At 41.5% G+C, this 17,441-nt stretch overlaps 3 protein-coding genes across 6 annotated transcripts; 2 read left to right on the forward strand and 1 right to left on the reverse strand.

Annotated features, from left to right (window-relative positions):
* Positions 1–904: 904 nt before the first annotated feature.
* On the forward strand, positions 905–14,920 carry LOC108082192 (fibroblast growth factor receptor 3). Of its 2 annotated transcripts, XM_017177513.2 has the most exons (15): positions 905–1,641; positions 10,245–10,542; positions 10,793–10,895; positions 11,057–11,293; positions 11,430–11,613; positions 12,042–12,274; positions 12,335–12,375; positions 12,448–12,602; positions 12,665–12,704; positions 13,050–13,215; positions 13,279–13,433; positions 13,500–13,740; positions 13,802–13,928; positions 13,999–14,104; positions 14,202–14,920. In XM_017177513.2, the coding sequence occupies exons 2-15, from the start codon at positions 10,282–10,284 to the stop codon at positions 14,559–14,561; spliced, it is 2,409 nt and encodes an 802-aa protein (XP_017033002.1). In that variant the 5' UTR covers positions 905–1,641; positions 10,245–10,281; the 3' UTR covers positions 14,562–14,920. The 2 variants fall into 2 exon arrangements, with proteins under 2 accessions (XP_017033002.1, XP_070140953.1); XM_070284852.1 differs by lacking the exons at positions 13,500–13,740; positions 13,802–13,928; positions 13,999–14,104; positions 14,202–14,920 and having other exon boundaries at positions 13,050–13,239; positions 13,290–13,424.
* LOC108082196 (facilitated trehalose transporter Tret1) lies at positions 6,631–8,993 on the forward strand. The gene is made up of 5 exons (XM_017177518.3): positions 6,631–6,956; positions 7,187–7,419; positions 7,509–7,639; positions 7,904–8,256; positions 8,347–8,993. Exons 1-5 carry the CDS (start codon positions 6,884–6,886, stop codon positions 8,964–8,966), a joined length of 1,410 nt encoding a protein of 469 aa, XP_017033007.1. The 5' UTR covers positions 6,631–6,883; the 3' UTR covers positions 8,967–8,993.
* Positions 14,913–16,980, reverse strand: Fign (Fidgetin). 3 transcript variants are annotated; one of them, XM_017177515.3, is made up of 7 exons: positions 16,796–16,980; positions 16,335–16,737; positions 16,120–16,274; positions 15,958–16,052; positions 15,599–15,888; positions 15,120–15,539; positions 14,913–15,052 (listed from the first exon to the last, which is right to left on the reverse strand). In XM_017177515.3, exons 1-7 carry the CDS (start codon positions 16,921–16,923, stop codon positions 14,933–14,935), a joined length of 1,611 nt encoding a protein of 536 aa, XP_017033004.1. In that variant the 5' UTR covers positions 16,924–16,980; the 3' UTR covers positions 14,913–14,932. The 3 variants fall into 3 exon arrangements, with proteins under 3 accessions (XP_017033004.1, XP_070140961.1, XP_017033003.1); XM_070284860.1 differs by having other exon boundaries at positions 15,958–16,049; positions 16,335–16,740; XM_017177514.3 differs by having other exon boundaries at positions 16,335–16,740.
* Between the last annotated feature and the right edge of the window lie 461 nt (positions 16,981–17,441).

The following is a 17,441-nucleotide window of genomic DNA, read 5'->3' on the forward strand; positions in this document are numbered from 1 at the left end:
GGTGTTTTTAGGTTTATTTGAAAAATATTTTGAGTTGCTCATTTCCTAGTATTTTTAAGGGAAGGTTTTTCCGCCACAACTCCTTTGTTTTGGTTTCCCCTCCTTTGTTTCAATTCGAATTCCCATTTTGAGGCCAAACAAAGGAGCTTAAAAACCAGTCAAACCAGTTTTCATGACCGTCATCAATGTTGCAAGTGACAAGGAAAACTGATTAAAAGAAAATTATAAACTTATGAATAAAGTTGGGTTTATTTGTGAGTCATTTCCATCTATGAGTATTCATTTCACGGTCTTTGAGCAACGTATGCTAAAAATTTGAATCAAAACGCTTCTTTTTCTAGACATCTGGCGACACTGGCAACATATCCCACAAACGCGTTAAGACCTGTGAGCTTTTACTCATTAATTGACTTTGGCGGTCAAATTTCAACTTTATTTTCGAATGTTTGTCTGTCTTTGTTTAAAGAACTTCTAGTATCTTAAATGTAATATGCCCAAAAGTGTGCTAAGGATTTTTAGATTTTATAAAACAATCTTGCGACTACAATTATTTCTCTGACTACATTTAAAGGACTTTTTGGAAGGATTTCAAGAACAGAGATTATTTTAAATTTTAATTGAAATAAAAAATTTGTGGTTTAAAGTCACTTCTTGTGGCTCAGATCAAGCCTCTTAAAGTTACTTTTACCGACTAAACAAAACTTGTCATAAGTTTTAGTTTATGCCAAAATATTTATTATTTAAATAAAGTTTATTCCTTTTTAGCTGACGCTGACTGTTCCATTGATGGAGCTTTAGCTACCCCTAAGCGGTAAGGGGAGCGTAGCTTTTGCGTAAAAGCTCCTCAAATGCAGAAGCAACACTTGGCAGTTAACAATTGTTATCATTCCGGCACCAACGCTTGTTGCTTCAACTCGTCTCGGTCAACGCGTCGGCTACGCAATTTTTGCCGAAGAGCATTCAGACCCGAATGGTTACGTTGCCGGCCATCTTTATTACCAATTTTTGGGCGCGCGTCGCGAAACTAAACGGAATTGTCGCGTGAATTTAACGAGTGTTGACATCAATGGGCTATAAGTGCTATAAAGGATAAATACCGTGTAATCTGTATTAAATTGGAAATAAAATACGGTCAATGAAAACCAAACAAAGGGAAATTTTGTGTAAATATGTAAACAAGAAGTGAAAAGTGGGAAAGTGAATTGAAAGGAGCAGAAAAGTGAGAAAGTGAATTGAAAAGAACATTTCATAGAAATGAAATTCAATGAATATCAAAAGTCAGTGAAAGAAATCATCAAGGGCAACAACAACACGTAAACAAAATAACAAATATTATTCAGAATTTATCTGAATGAAAGTGTAAGTGGGCAAACGGAAATTGTATTTATTTTCGAGCACCCCGAATAAGTGCTGATCGCTGTGGAAACTATATCCCATCGAAGAGCAATCGTCGATATTTGTTTAAATTAATATAACGTGTGAATGTTTACTGCAGCGTGGATGGGCAAAACAAATACCCGAAAGTGTGGAGTGTAAACAAAACTTGAAAATGAACGCGGCCAGCGCCATCGGTTGAAAAGTCAACAATCGGGCAGCTATCCCAAAGAAATCCCAGAGGGAGAGCACAAAGAACCGTCCACGGTGAGTCTAGAACAAAAGTATCTCTTTTATCTTCTGGGCTTGAGGCTGCCGCCTGAGGCTTCAACGCTATCGATTAGATAACGACGAGGTGCTGTGTTCCTTTCACGGGGGATATGTGTACCTACAAGTAGGTGTTGCGGAATTCTCGGAATTCCCTAAACATTTCTCTTGTTCGGTGCATTATTTTTATCGTTCGTGAATTACGCCCTGATTGATGATCGGTTCAATTGCCGCACGCACTGCGCAATTGATATTCCAGTTGACTTCGATCAATCTAGATGGGGTGTTGATGTCTCCTCACCCAGGTAATTGCCTCAGCTCACGCCCCCTTTTTGGCCACCCTCTGCATATGTACATAGATACATACATGTGTATCTGAAGAGACGCAGAACAGCTCCCCTTCGATAGATGTGGGCGCTGGGTTATTTCAATTTTTTATTAGATTGTGCCACGGTTATTTTTTCTACTTTTAGCTCCCAACTTTTTTTTTGTTCGGCTCGACAGCGGCCACTTTAAGTGATAAGCAAAGTGTCGCCATTTTTACCGTGCGTTCGTGATTGTGCCTCGTATATATACCGCTATATATATTTTGTCAGTTTAGTGACTCCACTAATTATCGAACTAAAAATTATCACACTCTTTTAGCATGGCCACCTCTGCCTGCTCGACTGCCCCCACCACGGCTTTTTATTACAGCTTAAAGGCATGTTTTGTTATTTATTGTTGAGAGAGCATAGAAGGCCCAAAGCGAAAAACAATGCCGGTTTTTTCGGTTCAGTATGTGTGTATATACATATATATATAACAGCCTGCACATGATTAAGTAGCCCCATTTAATCTACTTAAACACGCGCTACAATTGATAAATATTTTTAGCCAAGAAAAGGCCCGAGGGGAGTCCGAATGTTGCTCATTAAATCAAAGTAAAGTTAACCTCTCTTTGAGCACGCAAATTAATTTTAATAAATTGCATAAATTCCCTAATTTTGCCCTGCCAGCTCCGAGGTAAAAGTATTAAAGAGGATTACAGCACAAATTTACTTCCTTTGTTGTTGTTTCGTTGTTTATTACCTTAGATTTTCTTAAATTACGAGGATTTTGTATCACAGCATAAAACTATAAAGGACAATATTCCGTTTTATTTAATTTATTACTTTTGCAGCAGTGCTGTTGGGTTCTGATTGCAAAAAATCCATGTGCTTTTTTAGGGAGACTAAATTACTTAGAGTTTTTTATAATATACAACACTATTCCAATGGACACAAGAAAATGTGTGTGTAGCCTAACATTCCATGACAAATAAAAACTCCAAATTCGCACAGATGTTTGCTAGACGTCATACCTCTCAGCGCTCTATCTTTTTTGTTATTGTCAAGTTGTATTATTTTTTGTATTGTAGTTATCTAACGAATACACACTCATAAAAAAAATGTATACAATGGCGACGGTGGTAGTATCTCATCAATTATTTTTACGAGTAGGAATAGACATTGGAGAGCTTTAAAAGGCTGCCGCAAACGAGTCCATGGACGATCACATACGCAGAGACTGAATACTAATATAGACATTTAAAGAACCTTTCAGCCTACTGGCAGGTTTCACTGAATGTGAATATTCGGGGCTAGCACAGACTTTTCCTAGTTTGGGTTTATTTAAGGTATAGCTGCAGATTTAATTTCGTACTTTTAAAACTCAATTTCATGGTCTTTGAATATTTTTGGTAAATATTTATTTTCTTTTTAAATATGCTTTAAGAAGTAAGTAAACAATATTATTTACATTTTACAAATAACACATGTGTTCCTTTTATCTGTTTAATTTTATTTACTTTAGCAAAGAAAAATCCACATTTTTTTACATTTCTGAAGCATATGTGTATCTTTTTGTATATTTTGTTAAAAATACATATTCTGTTTTATAATACAGATTAAAAACTATTAATATGTAAATGGAATTAGCGGCTTTATTAGAATTTATTTATTGAAAACGATTTGTTTAGAGATTATTATTATCATCCGCCAATCAATCCTTAACAGATTTCAGTATAACAGCATAAAAAGGATAATAAAAATGTATACTAGATATTATTTTTGTAATATTTGTATACCAAATAAACCAATATTACATATTAAATGTCCTCTGTGGACTCTGGCCAACCTCTTGTTAAGTTTTAGGGGCCCGAATTCTACCTCAGCACTGACTACTGGCCATTTTAATTGGTTTCGGTTTATTGCTGATATTGCAATTAGGGGGAATTTTCAAATTTTGACTACATAAATAAGTGATGATATATGTACTTATATACATATGTTCATAAATATACAAGCAGAGTAAAGTCCATTTTAACACTTGAAATTGTTTTGGCTTGTTGGCTGTTGCTTATCTTCCAAAGTCTACTACAAAAATAACCAAAGAAATTCCGATATTAGTTATTAGTAACTCGTTATTTGGTGAAGACGATTCTGAGTACTCAGAGGCCCTAAACTTTATCACTTTCACCCGTTGGAAGCAGAATAAAAGCGATTTAAAAAGTTTGGCCTCGGCAACAGACAATACTTTTCGTTAAAGTTGTGTGTTCTTTTTCCCAGCGAATTTGGCAAACCAAAACAATTCGTTCAAGTTGGCGTGAAATGGAAAACAAATTGAACTTATCAATAAATCGAGTAGGTGCGATAACGATTAGAAAAGTGGCCGTACAATGACGCGACCGAATTCAACGCCAAAAAAAAATCCAAAAGCCACAAATTTCGACTCATGGTAGTACAAAAAAAAAAAAAAAGAGTTGGCGGCATTGAATATGGCCCCCAGTTTTTTTAGAACTATACAGATAAGGTATTAAAGTCGTTGCTCCTGTTGGCTTTGTTAACTTCTTGCCTCTCTTTGAAAACAGAAATTATATAAAATAAATGTACATTTCTAATATAGCTTATTTAGCTGAAAAGAACCTTTTAAAATCGTAAATACTCAGCCACTAAACTCAACTCAGAAGTTCTTAAACAATTTGTTTGCTGGCTTTGGCACTAAGTTGGCAACGCCTGACACTTGTGAAAAATTATCAGTTGATTAAAACACAAGCATTTAATTTATGAGTAGCCGTCCTCTTGGTCTGGTCCCACCTGGCTGGTGGCTGGCTACCTGGTTGGCTTCACCTGCCGAGCTTAATGTGTCAGCCGGTGAGACAGAATAGGAAGGCGACGCACCTCCCTCACGCTAAAAGGCTGAAGCTATCAGTTAGCCTTACTTAAAGCGCCTAATATCTGGAAATTCCACGCTTCTTTTATTGATTGCAATGTTCTTTGGACTTATCACACGATTCAGCAAGAAACAGAGCTTTCGTCTCTCAACCTCTTATCGGAGCGAAGTTTGCCACCCAAAGTTGATGAAATGCGTCATCTTGTCGGGCATGTGGCATGTCAAATATGTGGGATATTCTGTGGATATGGGGGCTCAGAAAAATGTGTGGGTCATTCGGTCAAAATGAACGTGATATTTAATAATCTATGGAGCTTGAATGCTGGCCAAAATTCAATAAAATTATTTATTGGAATATATTTTCTTTGATTTTTATTGGGGTTACATCGAATATGTTAACTGCAAAACAGAAGAACTTCAATCCCAAGCAAACACTGCTGGCAAAAATTAGACATAATCATGAGTTGTTGACAAAGCAAAGTCCATCCTAAATCATCATCGTTATATCAGGGCCATAAAAGCCAAGCCAGCCGATTGATTGTTATCTATTCAAAATGCAATCTACCGAATGTGTGTGTGATTACGGGCTTGGCTTTTTCTGTGTGCTGGTATCATACTATAAATCGAAATCGTTCGAAAATAACATTAAAGCCTAGAGCTATTTGTAAACATGTCAATGTGAGTCATTGCAATAAATCGAATTAACTGTATTTGTTTGTTCAAAGGACAATCGATGCTTATCTCGGTGTCCTTCAGTGAAAGTTAGACTTTGTTTGTAAACCTACATTACAAATAGAAGAAAACGGCTTAAGTATTTGTATTTATTTATATATTTATCTCACCTGAAACTCTTGATGTTTACTCGTGATTGTAACTTTTGACAGTATCAGCACAAAGTGTTTGCTTATCGTAATACTGTCCCCTATTATCCACTATCTGATGCTTAAAAAGTGCGCGTGTTGTGTTCCATTTTATTATTGCAATCACGCAAATGGTATTATGGAGTGCCCATAAATTACCCTAGGTCGGGGAAATATTTTTTGTATGCAGAATTATTGACATTATATATATTTATATACCTATTCTTAGTTTTAACTTAACAACTTCATGATTTAAGAGAACATTCTAATTGAAAATTAAATCTACAAATTCTCATTTGCATCCATGCTCATTGGACTTATTGAAGCATCGAATCCAGAAAGAATCACAGATACCCAGAAATTTAAAGAGCATTTGTGTAGGCCTATGACGCCAAAAAGTAGGCCTTATTTTTATCAAACTAGAAAAGTCATGACAACGCCATTCCTGCGAGTTTCGAGCATTTTTATGGTCGCTGCACTCGACTTGTTTTTATTATTCAAACTACGTAAATGGTGTGAAGTGCTAAGTGTGTCCATAAATGCCGGTAGGTCAGGAAACCCGACGACAGGCCGTTGACGTCACAACTGAAACGTATCTTTTTCCACATAATTAACCGCGTTTTCGCAGCTGCGATGCTTAGTTCCGTTTTTAAAGAGTCATGAACTTGAACTGAGAATAGAGGATCCCAGCGGTCATGACGCGGCGCCTGCTTGGGAGATTTACGGCTGTGTTTGCCGAGTATTACGAAGCAACAGCTCCGGACAGCTCCGGGCCCCGCCCACTCAGACAAGTGATGAGACGAAGCCGTAATCTGGAGCTACCGCCTGTCCACGAAACTGCGTAATCGTTCGCTGTTTCTTAGATGAAATAGTAGATGTTTACCCGCAGATTTAGATACGGATCGCGTATAAAAAGAGTGTCTCCCGCTATTTCACAAGCCATTTTCGGACAAGCCGCCAGTCGCCAGTGTTATTCGGTTTGCATTTACAAGAAGGAGTAGCCGAGAGGAACATAGCATGGAAAAAGGACACCAGAACCATAAGTTTTCCCGCAAGAGCTTTAAAGCTGCCTAGGACCAACTCCTACCCTACTCGACTGTGATATCCGAGATTCAAGGATCAAGCCTAGAATTAGTTAGTTAAGCCCAAGGATTCTAAAGAAGAAAGAAGGCACCACAGGAATCCCAAAGATGTTCCTCAACATATTCAATTCGGGCATCTTCCAGTGGCAGTTCCGCCGTCAGCTGCTGGTCTCATTGAGCGGTATGTTGACAAAGATAAGACGGATTTACGGCTCAACTGGGTAGCGGAAAGTTTCGGGTTCCCGGGTTCGTGTCATGAATTAGCCAGGAAGGCTGTCCACAGACCCGAATTCCCACAGTTGACACAAAGTTGACACGGCCGAAAATTAAATTTCACGCGTGTCTATGCAAATGAAACTCTTGAGCTGTTGATTCTGAGATTAATATTGCTCTATGTATGTATTCTCGTAGCCACGCTGATAACCTTTTGTCATGGCATCGCTCTGGGATGGCTTTCACCGATGCTACCGAAGCTCCTGTCCCCCGTCGAGACGCCTTTGTCCTTCCACATTGACGTAGACCAGGCCTCCTGGCTGGGAGCCGTCATAAGCATTGGTGGCATCACCGGCAACTTCTCCTTCTCCTACTTGATGAATCGCTTCGGTCGAAAGGTGTCGATATACGCCCTGGCAGTGCCACACACGGTGCGTTTTCCGAACTTACATCTTTTCTGCAGGATTTGCCATTGAACGAGTGCTTAACATGTCTTGCTCCCGTTTCTTTTGATCCGCAGTGCATTTGGTTCATGTTTTACTTCGCCCAGAGCATCGAGTGGTTGTATGTGGCACGGGTGTGTGCAGGTTTAACTGGCGGTGGCATGTTCGTTGTGCTACCCATTTTCATTGGCGAAATCGCCGACAACAGGTGAGTGCGGGGGTTTGGTAGGGAAATCGAGCAGAAAAGCTTTCCATGTTGTACCCAATGAATCAGAGTACTGGCACCGAACGAAAAATGACTTCAGTTAACTAACTTCGTGTACAATGATTTCTATCTCACTGCGCTAGAGATTCCTTCTCAAGCGTATTTAATGGATTGTCATAAACGAAATCAATATCTCTGTTTCGAGAGCAGTCGTAGCTAACGAAGCCTTATCAAATCCCCATTTGGGCTACCCCCTTTCCCTTGCAGCATTCGTGGACGCCTGTGTTCGTTTTTCACGCTGACCATGAACACTGGCATCATGGTGGGCTTTGTCGTTTCCTCACACATTCCCTACCATGTTATTCCCTGTGCCGTGGTGGGCCTGCCAGTGCTGTATGTATTCCTGGCCACCCGCTTCCCGGAGCCTCCCCAGCAACTGATTCGATGGCAACGGGTGGAGGAGGCCCAGAGATCCTTGAGGTTCTACAGGCGGTGCGATGGGCCCAATGTTTCCAAAGAGGCGGAGCGGGCGTACCAGAAACAGTTCGACGAGATGCTTTTGGCCATCCAGCAGCAAAACAAGGATTCTGACAATAAAGGGCTTTCTGTTGCCGATTTTTGTAAGTGAATTAACTGAAATTTCTGACTGGATTGCCAGTAATTAAGTTGCCACTTGTGCTTAATACTTTGCTCATAACGCCATTTTGCAGTGAGCAAGCGCTCCTTGAAGGCCCTGGCCACGGGTCTTATACTGATGATCGCCAACATCTTTACGGGAACCTTCGCCTTTATCAACTACATGTCGAACATCTTCGACCAGGTCAACACGCAGCTGGATCCCAACACGAACACCATCATCATTGGAGCCGTTCAGATCCTGGGCACGCTGGCCAGCATATATGCTGTGGATCGCTACGGTCGGAAGCTCCTGCTGATCGTGTCCTGTGCAGGAAGTGGTATCGGAACTGCAGCTTTTGGGGTGTACGCCTTCTATGTGGAGCAGCAGGAAGTGGATCTCTCAGCCTTCTCCGCCTGGCTGCCTGTCTGCCTGATGTCCTTCATCATCTTCATTGCCAACGTGGGCGTCATTTCGGTGACAATGGTGGTGCTGGTGGAGATCCTGCCGCAGAAGATCCGTGCAGTGGCCACCAGCTTCTGCTTGGGCTGCCTCAGCTTCTTCGCCTTCACCTCGCTGAAGACCTTCCCGCTGATGATGTTCCATCTGGGCCTGGCGGCCACCATGTGGTTCTGCGCAGCCACCAGCGCACTGTGCCTCTTCTATGTGGTGGTCTGCCTGGAGGAGACCAAGGGTCGCTCCATGTATGACTAATGCTGAATAAATCTTAGATAGTTAGTACTTCCCAGACCGTGTTTCTCTAGCGGGGGTGGGCATTAAACCAAAACAAAACACTTGGAAACAGAAGCCGCGGGAGGAGCGCCTAATAAAAGTGGAGCGCTGACAGGGCTTGATTTATGGCCCAGTCTGCCCCACCTGTTGCTAATGCGATGTCAACAATTAGCTCCCGGACTTATAATTTACAAGTCCTCGACTTAATACCTGCGAAAAGCGCATGTGTGGTCGTCAATGGCAATGCGCCTGCCACGTGTAGGTCTTCCACAAAAGGGTCCTCAGAGCGAGTAGGGAAGAAAAGCTCCCCCCACACTTTACATCTATATTTTGCATTCGGAATGCCACCACAAGTTTGTGGTAAGCCTTGGTATACAGCAAATGTTCTACAGGATTGATAGAAATAATTATTATCAATTGTTGAATTTAGGCAACAGGCCCAATGCATTTCATAGAATTCAATATTCACATAATTAGGATTGTTAATAAGCAATTCAATCTCTTTATTAATAAGTAGGATGTGGTAACGATGGTGATGATTTTCCGTAAATGCCGATAGTAATGAGAGCCTTTGCCGCTCCAATACCTCAGTCTATATACTCACAATATACATTCGTATGAACACACACATATATGTATATTTGTTCAGTGGACAACCAGCTCTTAAGTGTGTTTCGCAGTACCCCTTTATTTGTCAACAAACTCACTTTAAGTGCAGTAAACTTGAAAGCTTTCCTTGCCTATGTAACGTTTTTGTTTTTCTCATTTTTTTTAAACTCACTAGCCTTGACTTTGAAATACCACTATAGTTGTTTATGCAAATATTAGTATTATTTTTTGTACATTATAAATACAATAACAGGGTAAGAAGGAACCTTTTGACGGCAACCACTAATTAAATTCCATAATATCCAAGTGGTCTCACCATTTCCACGTGCCAGCTTGAGCATATTTGTGGTGATATTAGGTGACATAATTGGTATTCAATTTCAGAATTGAGGTCACAATTTAAATGTGTCTATGAGGAGCATTGACGGTGTCAAGCACTCCCTCATCTTGTCACCGTAATTTTCCATACAAGCAGAGAAATATATATAGAACTGCCACAATTTCAGGAAATACCTGTGAGAAAATTCACAGTTCTAGCTTATTAATTTCATTTAAAAATTTTTGTAAACATTTGTATTTTTTATCAATAGATTCCTTATTTAAATGGTTTGTTTTTAAAGGCTTAACATTTTTGGTTGCTGTGTATTTTAGATAACGCATTCAAATATGTGGAGGTACAGCCATCAGAATGCAGAACCCGAACAGCATTGGCAGTAGGATAGTCGTCCTTGCAGGGCTCATCCTGCTGGCGGGGGCTTCCGATTCTTTGGGGCCCCAGAGTTGGGTAAACAGTACAACCATTATAATTCCAACTGTGGTATCCTTGGGCAACGGAACGGAATTGGGAGAGCAGATAAATACACATCGGTACGTAACAAGCATACCAGGATCAGGCGGCGGGAATGCAACGAGCAAGAGCCTGGAATCCGTTACCAGGATGAGGAATAATGTGAGTACACTTAAATAAAAAAATCGTATTGAGTACTTCATTTTTTTAATTAAAGGTTAATTAGTTCAGAGATTAAATTATCAGTTAGCAATGCTACTTAAGGCCAAGTATAAAAAACCCATTTCCTTTTGGAATATTTCATTTCTATAAATTTGAGTCGCAGAATAAATTTAAAAACTTGTAGTTTGAGGAAATCTCTGTTTTTGAAGTGTACAAATCAGATTTGATCAGATTTCCTTGCACCTTACAGCCCACACCCAATGGAGAGATTACGGAAGTGAGCACCAATGTAACACTCTACATGGAAAAGATTCCACGACTGCAGGTGCGTTGGCAGGACAACCTACCCGAAGGTGAGCACGGATAGAAAGTTACCCATTACCTCAGGGTTAGGCTCAGTAAGCACTGCAAGTCTAAGGAGTCCATAGGTTCAGCGTAACCTTTTTACTTTTCCTGCTTAAATTTATTATAAATTGAAATATTTAATTTACTTGCAAACATCCGGTTCTTCCAGGCACTTCCTATAACGTACTTGTCAGCGCGTTGAACAACACCAGGTGTCCGGATGCTCCCTGCAGCGAGTACGGCATCAAGCGCAAGCCCGCGGCACCCAACTTCGTCTACCTGCCCCTGAATCCCAACCTGAATGTGGAATCGGTGGACTGCAACTACATGTTTGGATGCCAGTACAAGGTCACTGTGGAGACATCCAACGCGATGGTCCGCCGCTCCGCCCGCGTCTTTGTCCCACGTAAGTTTGATATTGAATTCAAGTATTACTTTAAAATATACTCTCAGAAAGTGTAATAATACAAAACTACTTTGTAATGGATATTGGGCAATCGAATCTCGACCTCTTAATTAACAATTGTCTAACAATCCCATAGAGTGCCTGGAGGGAAAGTGTTCCTGCCAGTTTGCGCCCACACCGCCAAGGGTCCTGGCCATGGGAAAAATGCTTAGCAACGACACCATTAGCATCAGCATCTCGATACTTGCCAGTGAGCAATTGCGAAAGGAGCAGGAGTCCCGCCTACACGACACACTGGGGACCTACAAAATGCAGTTGAAGTGAGTAATTCCTGGGATTTATTGGGATTTCCATTACTGAGAAACATTCCAGCTCCAGCTCCAAGTCAATGGTAGTGCATTAAATGCAGTTTTCCTATTTACGAACGCTTTTCCCCGGCTTTACCAACTAAAATTCATGCATTTTCGTTATATATCTGAAATATGCACATACATACATACGTACTTGTTACTTTCCTTTACAAATTTCTCATAATTCCCACACATTGGAGCAAGTTCTTCTACAAAAGGAGAATTCCCATTAAAATTCGTTTCATAATAAACTTTTCCATTTTCCCATTGAATATCTGCCATTTATGTCCTTCATGCAAAACGCTAATGTACTGAACAAGAACACAGCAAATAAGTTAATAGCTTAGAAAGGAAGATTTCAGCAAAACATTTAATGTCAACTACCACTAAACTTGCAGAATTAACGAGGAAACCAACCCCTCGCTACCCTGGGGCGGAGTATTGAAGCACCTTTTGACCCGTGCTTACAAATTAAGCGAACTGGGCTTTAAGGCCACACCAAAGGGCTTCGAGGGCAGCATGAAACTTGGTTTGAGCACCCAGCTTAAAGAGAAAGCCTCTCTGAGCCTGCAGGCCGTGATCATTGATCCTGCGGGTTGCGAGGGACCGCGCAGTGTGGCCAAGGTGCCAGGTGAGTGAAATTTTGGAATTCCCTTTACCTATAGATATTTTTAATCCTTTATAAATACAGTTCCTGCGAATCCCATTCTGCTGACCGAGGGAGATACTGTGGTAATTGGCCTTAACTCATATGTTTTTATATTTTTTTAATGGTGTCTTTTTTTTTTTTCTTTTTGTATGCAGAGCAACTCCATTATGGTCATGAGTGGCATGCTTATAGCCATCATCCTGGCCGGCCTGATTATGCTGCTGCTGCGGTGCCGCCGGGTAAGGACGAATGCCAAGCTGCAAATGCAGGAGCAGATATACATCCAGACCTTCGCCTCCTCTGCCATCGAGTAAGTTTGAATGAAAATACCTTTGAAATTATGCTTACCCTTAGGGTATTTCCTAATTGCAGGATGGAAGATAATGTGAACTATGTGGACAAGTATGTCGAGGTAAGTTTTTCACTTAATATTTATTTTAAAAAATCTAAAAATATGGTCTGTCCAAATATATGTTTTTCAATATTTGATGTGAAGGTAAGATCTTAGTTAGTTTTAATAACAAATTATTCGCAATAATTCATTGGAAATTATTTGATTTTTTGTCCATTAAAAATATCTAATATATCCGCATCATACAGACTTTGAATATATAATTTTATATTTCTATTTTGTGGGCCAATTAAAGTTTTTTTCAATTTTATTCCCATTCGGAAAACTAAATTCATTGTTTTGTAAGCAAAAGAGTTAAATACCAGACCGTTACCTAACTTACCCTTCACCAAAATCCTCCTGCAGAAGTCACATGTCCTGGGACTGGCAGACATATTTGAGGTGCCCCACTCCGCCATCCAAATAGGGCGCCTTCTGGGCGAAGGGGCTTTTGGCCGTGTCCACGAGGCCACCGCCATTAATTTGCGCCGGATGAGGGGCACTACCATTGTGGCCGTGAAGCAGCTGAAGCGTGAGTCCTCAAGACATGTCATTGGTAAGAATAGTTAGTGATAGTGTGTGTTTGTATTTATAGCCAATCCTAAGGCTGATGAGGTGGCTGAATTCCTGTCCGAGATCGAGATGCTCAAGGGTGTGGGCACGCACCACAATGTGGTGTGCTTCCTGGGTTGCTGCACCATCAAGCCACCTTACCTGATGATCATGGAATATGTGGGTCAGGGAAACTTGGTAAATCTAATATAATTATTCGTTGGAATACATGTTATATATTTCTGTATATATCAAATATAACAGCAAACTTATCTGCGCTCGTTGCGCAAGGAGGCCGGCAAGTTAAAGCTGCGAAATGCCAACTACACCAGCTGCAGGCCCATCTCGGCCAATAGCACGTCCTCTCCCAAAGTGTCCAGCGTGAACTATATCGAATTAAAGGCCTCCAACCAGACCCTTGATGTGCAATCCACAGGAGACTCTAATTCAATTTCCACAAATGGCTGTGGTTCGTCGCAGCCATCGCGTCGAGAGTTTGCCGAAAGTGTGTACCCGGTTAAGTTAATTAAATGCGTGGTTTTAAATTCGATCTTCATTAATTTCAGCCACCTACAGCATTGTTGAGGAGGAGGTGTCATTTGAGCACGTCCTGGACAACAAAGAGTTGCATAATTTCGCTTTGCAAATAGCCAATGGAATGCGATTCCTGGAAGAGCAGGAAATAACACATCGGTAAGGAAATTAAAGGGACATTCAAAGTGCCCTGATAATGGGTTTTAAAATGTATCATTTTTCTTTGCAGTGACCTCGCTGCTCGAAACGTACTGATTGACAGCGATAAGACCTTGAAAATATCCGATTTTGGGTTGTCGAGGCATGGAATATATACGAATACGAAGACGCGAAAGGTGAGTGGAGTTAACTTATATTTAATATGAAAATTTTCAAAGCTCTTTCTATGCATTTAAGTAATTCCTTCTGAATTTTTCTTAATTTGTTTATCAGCTTCCTCTTCGCTGGCTGTCCATCGAGGCCATTCGCGACAATGTCTACTCGAGCAAAAGCGACGTCTGGGCGTACGGTGTGGTCCTATGGGAGATTGGCACCCTGGGCGCCTCGCCGTATCCCACGATTAGCAATGGCGAGCTAATACCTTTCCTGCTGGCGGGGAACCGGCTGGAGAGGCCAGAGATCTGTACGCCGCAGGTGTACACCATCATGCTGCAGTGCTGGCTAGAGGACCCCGAGGAGCGGCCCACCTTCGATGCCCTGTACAAGGTGCTTCGTCCAAAGACAGCATACGTTGATATCAATAGTCTCAGTGATGACTATGTCTTTCCCCCGATCAACGAGAATAGGGAATAATTTCACTAACTCAGACCTCTCTAAGCGATAATTCATAAGAGTTTAGCTATATATTTTGTTCTAAGTGTAGCTTTCATATACTAGTTCTTGACGTACAAATATCTCCGTCTGTGCAGAAAGTGTTTAATAATAAGTGTACATTTTAGCATCGATTTTAGCCTTAGATTTTTCTCTGATTAATGTATAGATGGTAGAATTTAAGGGAATTAAAAACAAAACCTTGCAGGCCGAACCTTCTTCACCTGTTGTATACGAACGTAATTTCAATGTGCTGTGAGTTTCAAGTTTAAAATCAAATTTTATTGTTAACGTTTTATGCGTACTTTTTGAAAAGTATTAATAAAATTAGAGGATAGTTATGGCATGCTGTTTCAATGTCGGACGCCGTAAATTTCATTCCAGGCCACAAACTGTTGGCAGTCCTCCGCCGAGACACTTTTCGATATGACCCGCAGTGCCTTGTTGAAGTCCTCCATTGTAACGGCGGGCAGCTACAACGGATAATGGTTATAAATATAAAATAAGTGCAGATACATATATTTTCAGCCCAGTTATTACCTGATCTGGTTCAATGACTTCCATCTGCTCGGCACTTAGCGATCGAAGAGGCGCCATCGAGGCATAGCGACAAAGAGTGTCCACATCCGCACCGGAATAGCCTTCAGTGAGCTCTGCCAGCTGCTCAACCTCGGACTGGTCAAGGTTGTGCTTCACCTGCCTGATAATCTTCTTGATGATTTGCTGTCGTGCATCCTTTGTGGGCAGGGGAACGTACAAACGACGTACAAATCGGCGGCGCACCGCCTCATCCAGTTCCTGTGGTCGGTTTGTGGCTCCAATTACCAAAATGCGAGCCTCCTCATTGCTGGCAGCACCATCCAGATGAATGAGGAACTCGTTTTTCAGGCGCAGCGTGCTTTCGTTCTCATTACCGGACCGCTTTGACAGCAGGGAATCCACCTCGTCAATGAAGATTATCTGGAATGAATCGACAGGTGGTAAAATGTCCTTTTTCCTAGTAAAAACCGCCAACTGACCGCTGGTTGATGGGCAGCTGCCACTGCGAACAATGTTTTCACCAGCTTCTCGGCCTCGCCCACCCACTTGGAGGTCAGGCTAGACGGATTAATGCTGAAGAACTTGGCCTTTGCCTGGGAGGCAATGCTCTTGGCGATTAGGGTTTTCCCCGTTCCCGGTGGACCAAATAGGAGCACCCCACGTGGTGGACAGCGCACGCCCGTAAAAAGGTCCGGACGTCGCAGTGGCATTATAATGGCTTCGAGGAATGTGGATTTCGCAGATTCCAGACCAGCAATATCGTCCCACCCTGAAAACGCAAAGTGCATATACCACATGTAGTCCACTATAAAATTCACAAATGCATTGATTTACTTGCCGACATTCTTGAAATTATGCATACTCTCTCCAAGAATTTGCTCAACCATCTTGGGGTCCAGATGGGCCAGGGACGGAGGAATGTTGGCGCTGCTTCTGTGATGTAAGTAACAATTGAATATGCAATGCATTGTTTGTTCTTGAGGAGAAGGCCACTACTCACGCATTGGTGGTTGTTTGAGTCTGCCCAACAGGCGAAACAAAGTTGGAGCTGACGGAACGCTTGCCACCCAGCGTCTTCTTCCTAAAGTTCATCATTTCGGAGGGTGCAGCATCTGCAGATGCGGTTCTGCGAATTGCGCCCTGCTCCTTATTTTTCTGCCAAAATAACTCTTAACCTTGACTTTAAATCTAAGGTAAGTGAGCTTTGTGATTTACCTTTAACTCGTTTAGGATATACTGTTCCCGTGCTGTGCGAAAACCAAGGCAACTAGGCTCCGCGCTCGTCTGCTCATCCTGTGCCCTGCATTCACCAGCAGTAATCCTCTCAGCTTCCGTGGGCGCTGCTTTTTCATGGAACGAGAAGCCCTGCAGGTCTTTTGTATTTAGTTCGGTCTGTCCACAGCTTTTGTAGAAACCCCTGCAAATCGGCTCAAATGCACTTGGTTTTGGCAGGTTTAGTTCCGGATACCGACTTCCGGAAGTCGACCTTCGACTGTTTCCTATTATTTGCTGACAACGCTTTAGACGCTCTAATGTTAAGTGCTCGGTGCTCTCATCCTGGTGCATTTTATCCTGGTGTTCCCTCAACACTTCGTATCTGGTGGCTTCACTGAAGTCCCTGCTTTTTGAATAAATATAAACAAAAGGTTTGTTTTCCAAGTAAAAAACACACGAACCTGGTTTGTTGGGCGAGGAGCAGCTTCTGTTTGCGCCAAGCGCACTGTCTGCGGGCGTTTGGGACATCCTTCGACTGCCAAACCGCTTCGTTGGCGGCGTATTGCCTGCTCCACAGCTCGCGGGACATGTGTGCTAAAAATAACTTCGTAATAAACGCAAATAACGTACAATTGAATTCCTGGTACAAACGTTCCCGGCAAAGAACAGCAGCAGCTGATTTTGTTATCGTTGGGTTTCATGGCAGTCAGCATTTCAATTAGTAAGATCTCGATTAATGAGCTATCGATTGTTTTCAGTTGGCGGGTTTTTAAGATTTAATTGTGTGCACTCTGCGTGATTAATTTGTTTATTTGTTTTAATTCCAGAACATGACTCTTTTGGTTCGTTATGTAACAACACATTGTTGCCTGTTGTCTGCTCTTTTTTAAATGCAATCATTAATTAATTGCAAAAAATATGTACATGCATTGTGTAAAGTTCTCTTACATTGTTTGTTTTTGCGTTAACAGGAACTTTAAGGGTTTCGCCCTTCACTGTACATTTTTATGCTCAATTAATTCTCAATTGCGTTTAATTGCCTCTCTCAGCTTTCAATTAAAATCGTTCGCAAGCTTTTTCAGCGGTCGTGAGACACCCTAGTACGCT

The sequence above is a fragment of the Drosophila kikkawai genome, chromosome 2L, assembly GCF_030179895.1.
Source record: "Drosophila kikkawai strain 14028-0561.14 chromosome 2L, DkikHiC1v2, whole genome shotgun sequence".
Classification (NCBI taxonomy): Eukaryota; Metazoa; Arthropoda; class Insecta; order Diptera; family Drosophilidae; genus Drosophila; species Drosophila kikkawai.

What these genes read in the sequence shown, in the direction of transcription:
- LOC108082192 (XM_017177513.2), top strand. Translation starts at nt 10,282, where the DNA reads ATGCAGAACCCGAACAGCATTGGCAGTAGGATAGTCGTCCTTGCAGGG. An exon ending in GGCCGTGAAGCAGCTGAAGC is followed by an intron (nt 13,216 to 13,278) that starts GTGAGTCCTCAA and finishes TTGTATTTATAG; the next exon opens with CCAATCCTAAGGCTGATGAG. An exon ending in ATGTGGGTCAGGGAAACTTG is followed by an intron (nt 13,434 to 13,499) that starts GTAAATCTAATA and finishes CAAATATAACAG; the next exon opens with CAAACTTATCTGCGCTCGTT.
- LOC108082196 (XM_017177518.3), top strand. Translation starts at nt 6,884, where the DNA reads ATGTTCCTCAACATATTCAATTCGGGCATCTTCCAGTGGCAGTTCCGC. An exon ending in GGCGAAATCGCCGACAACAG is followed by an intron (nt 7,640 to 7,903) that starts GTGAGTGCGGGG and finishes TTTCCCTTGCAG; the next exon opens with CATTCGTGGACGCCTGTGTT. An exon ending in GCTTTCTGTTGCCGATTTTT is followed by an intron (nt 8,257 to 8,346) that starts GTAAGTGAATTA and finishes GCCATTTTGCAG; the next exon opens with TGAGCAAGCGCTCCTTGAAG.
- Fign (XM_017177514.3), bottom strand. Translation starts at nt 16,923, where the DNA reads ATGTCCCGCGAGCTGTGGAGCAGGCAATACGCCGCCAACGAAGCGGTT. An exon ending in ACTCAAACAACCACCAATGC is followed by an intron (nt 16,053 to 16,119) that starts GTGAGTAGTGGC and finishes CTTACATCACAG; the next exon opens with AAGCAGCGCCAACATTCCTC. An exon ending in CAGCTGCCCATCAACCAGCG is followed by an intron (nt 15,540 to 15,598) that starts GTCAGTTGGCGG and finishes GATTCATTCCAG; the next exon opens with ATAATCTTCATTGACGAGGT.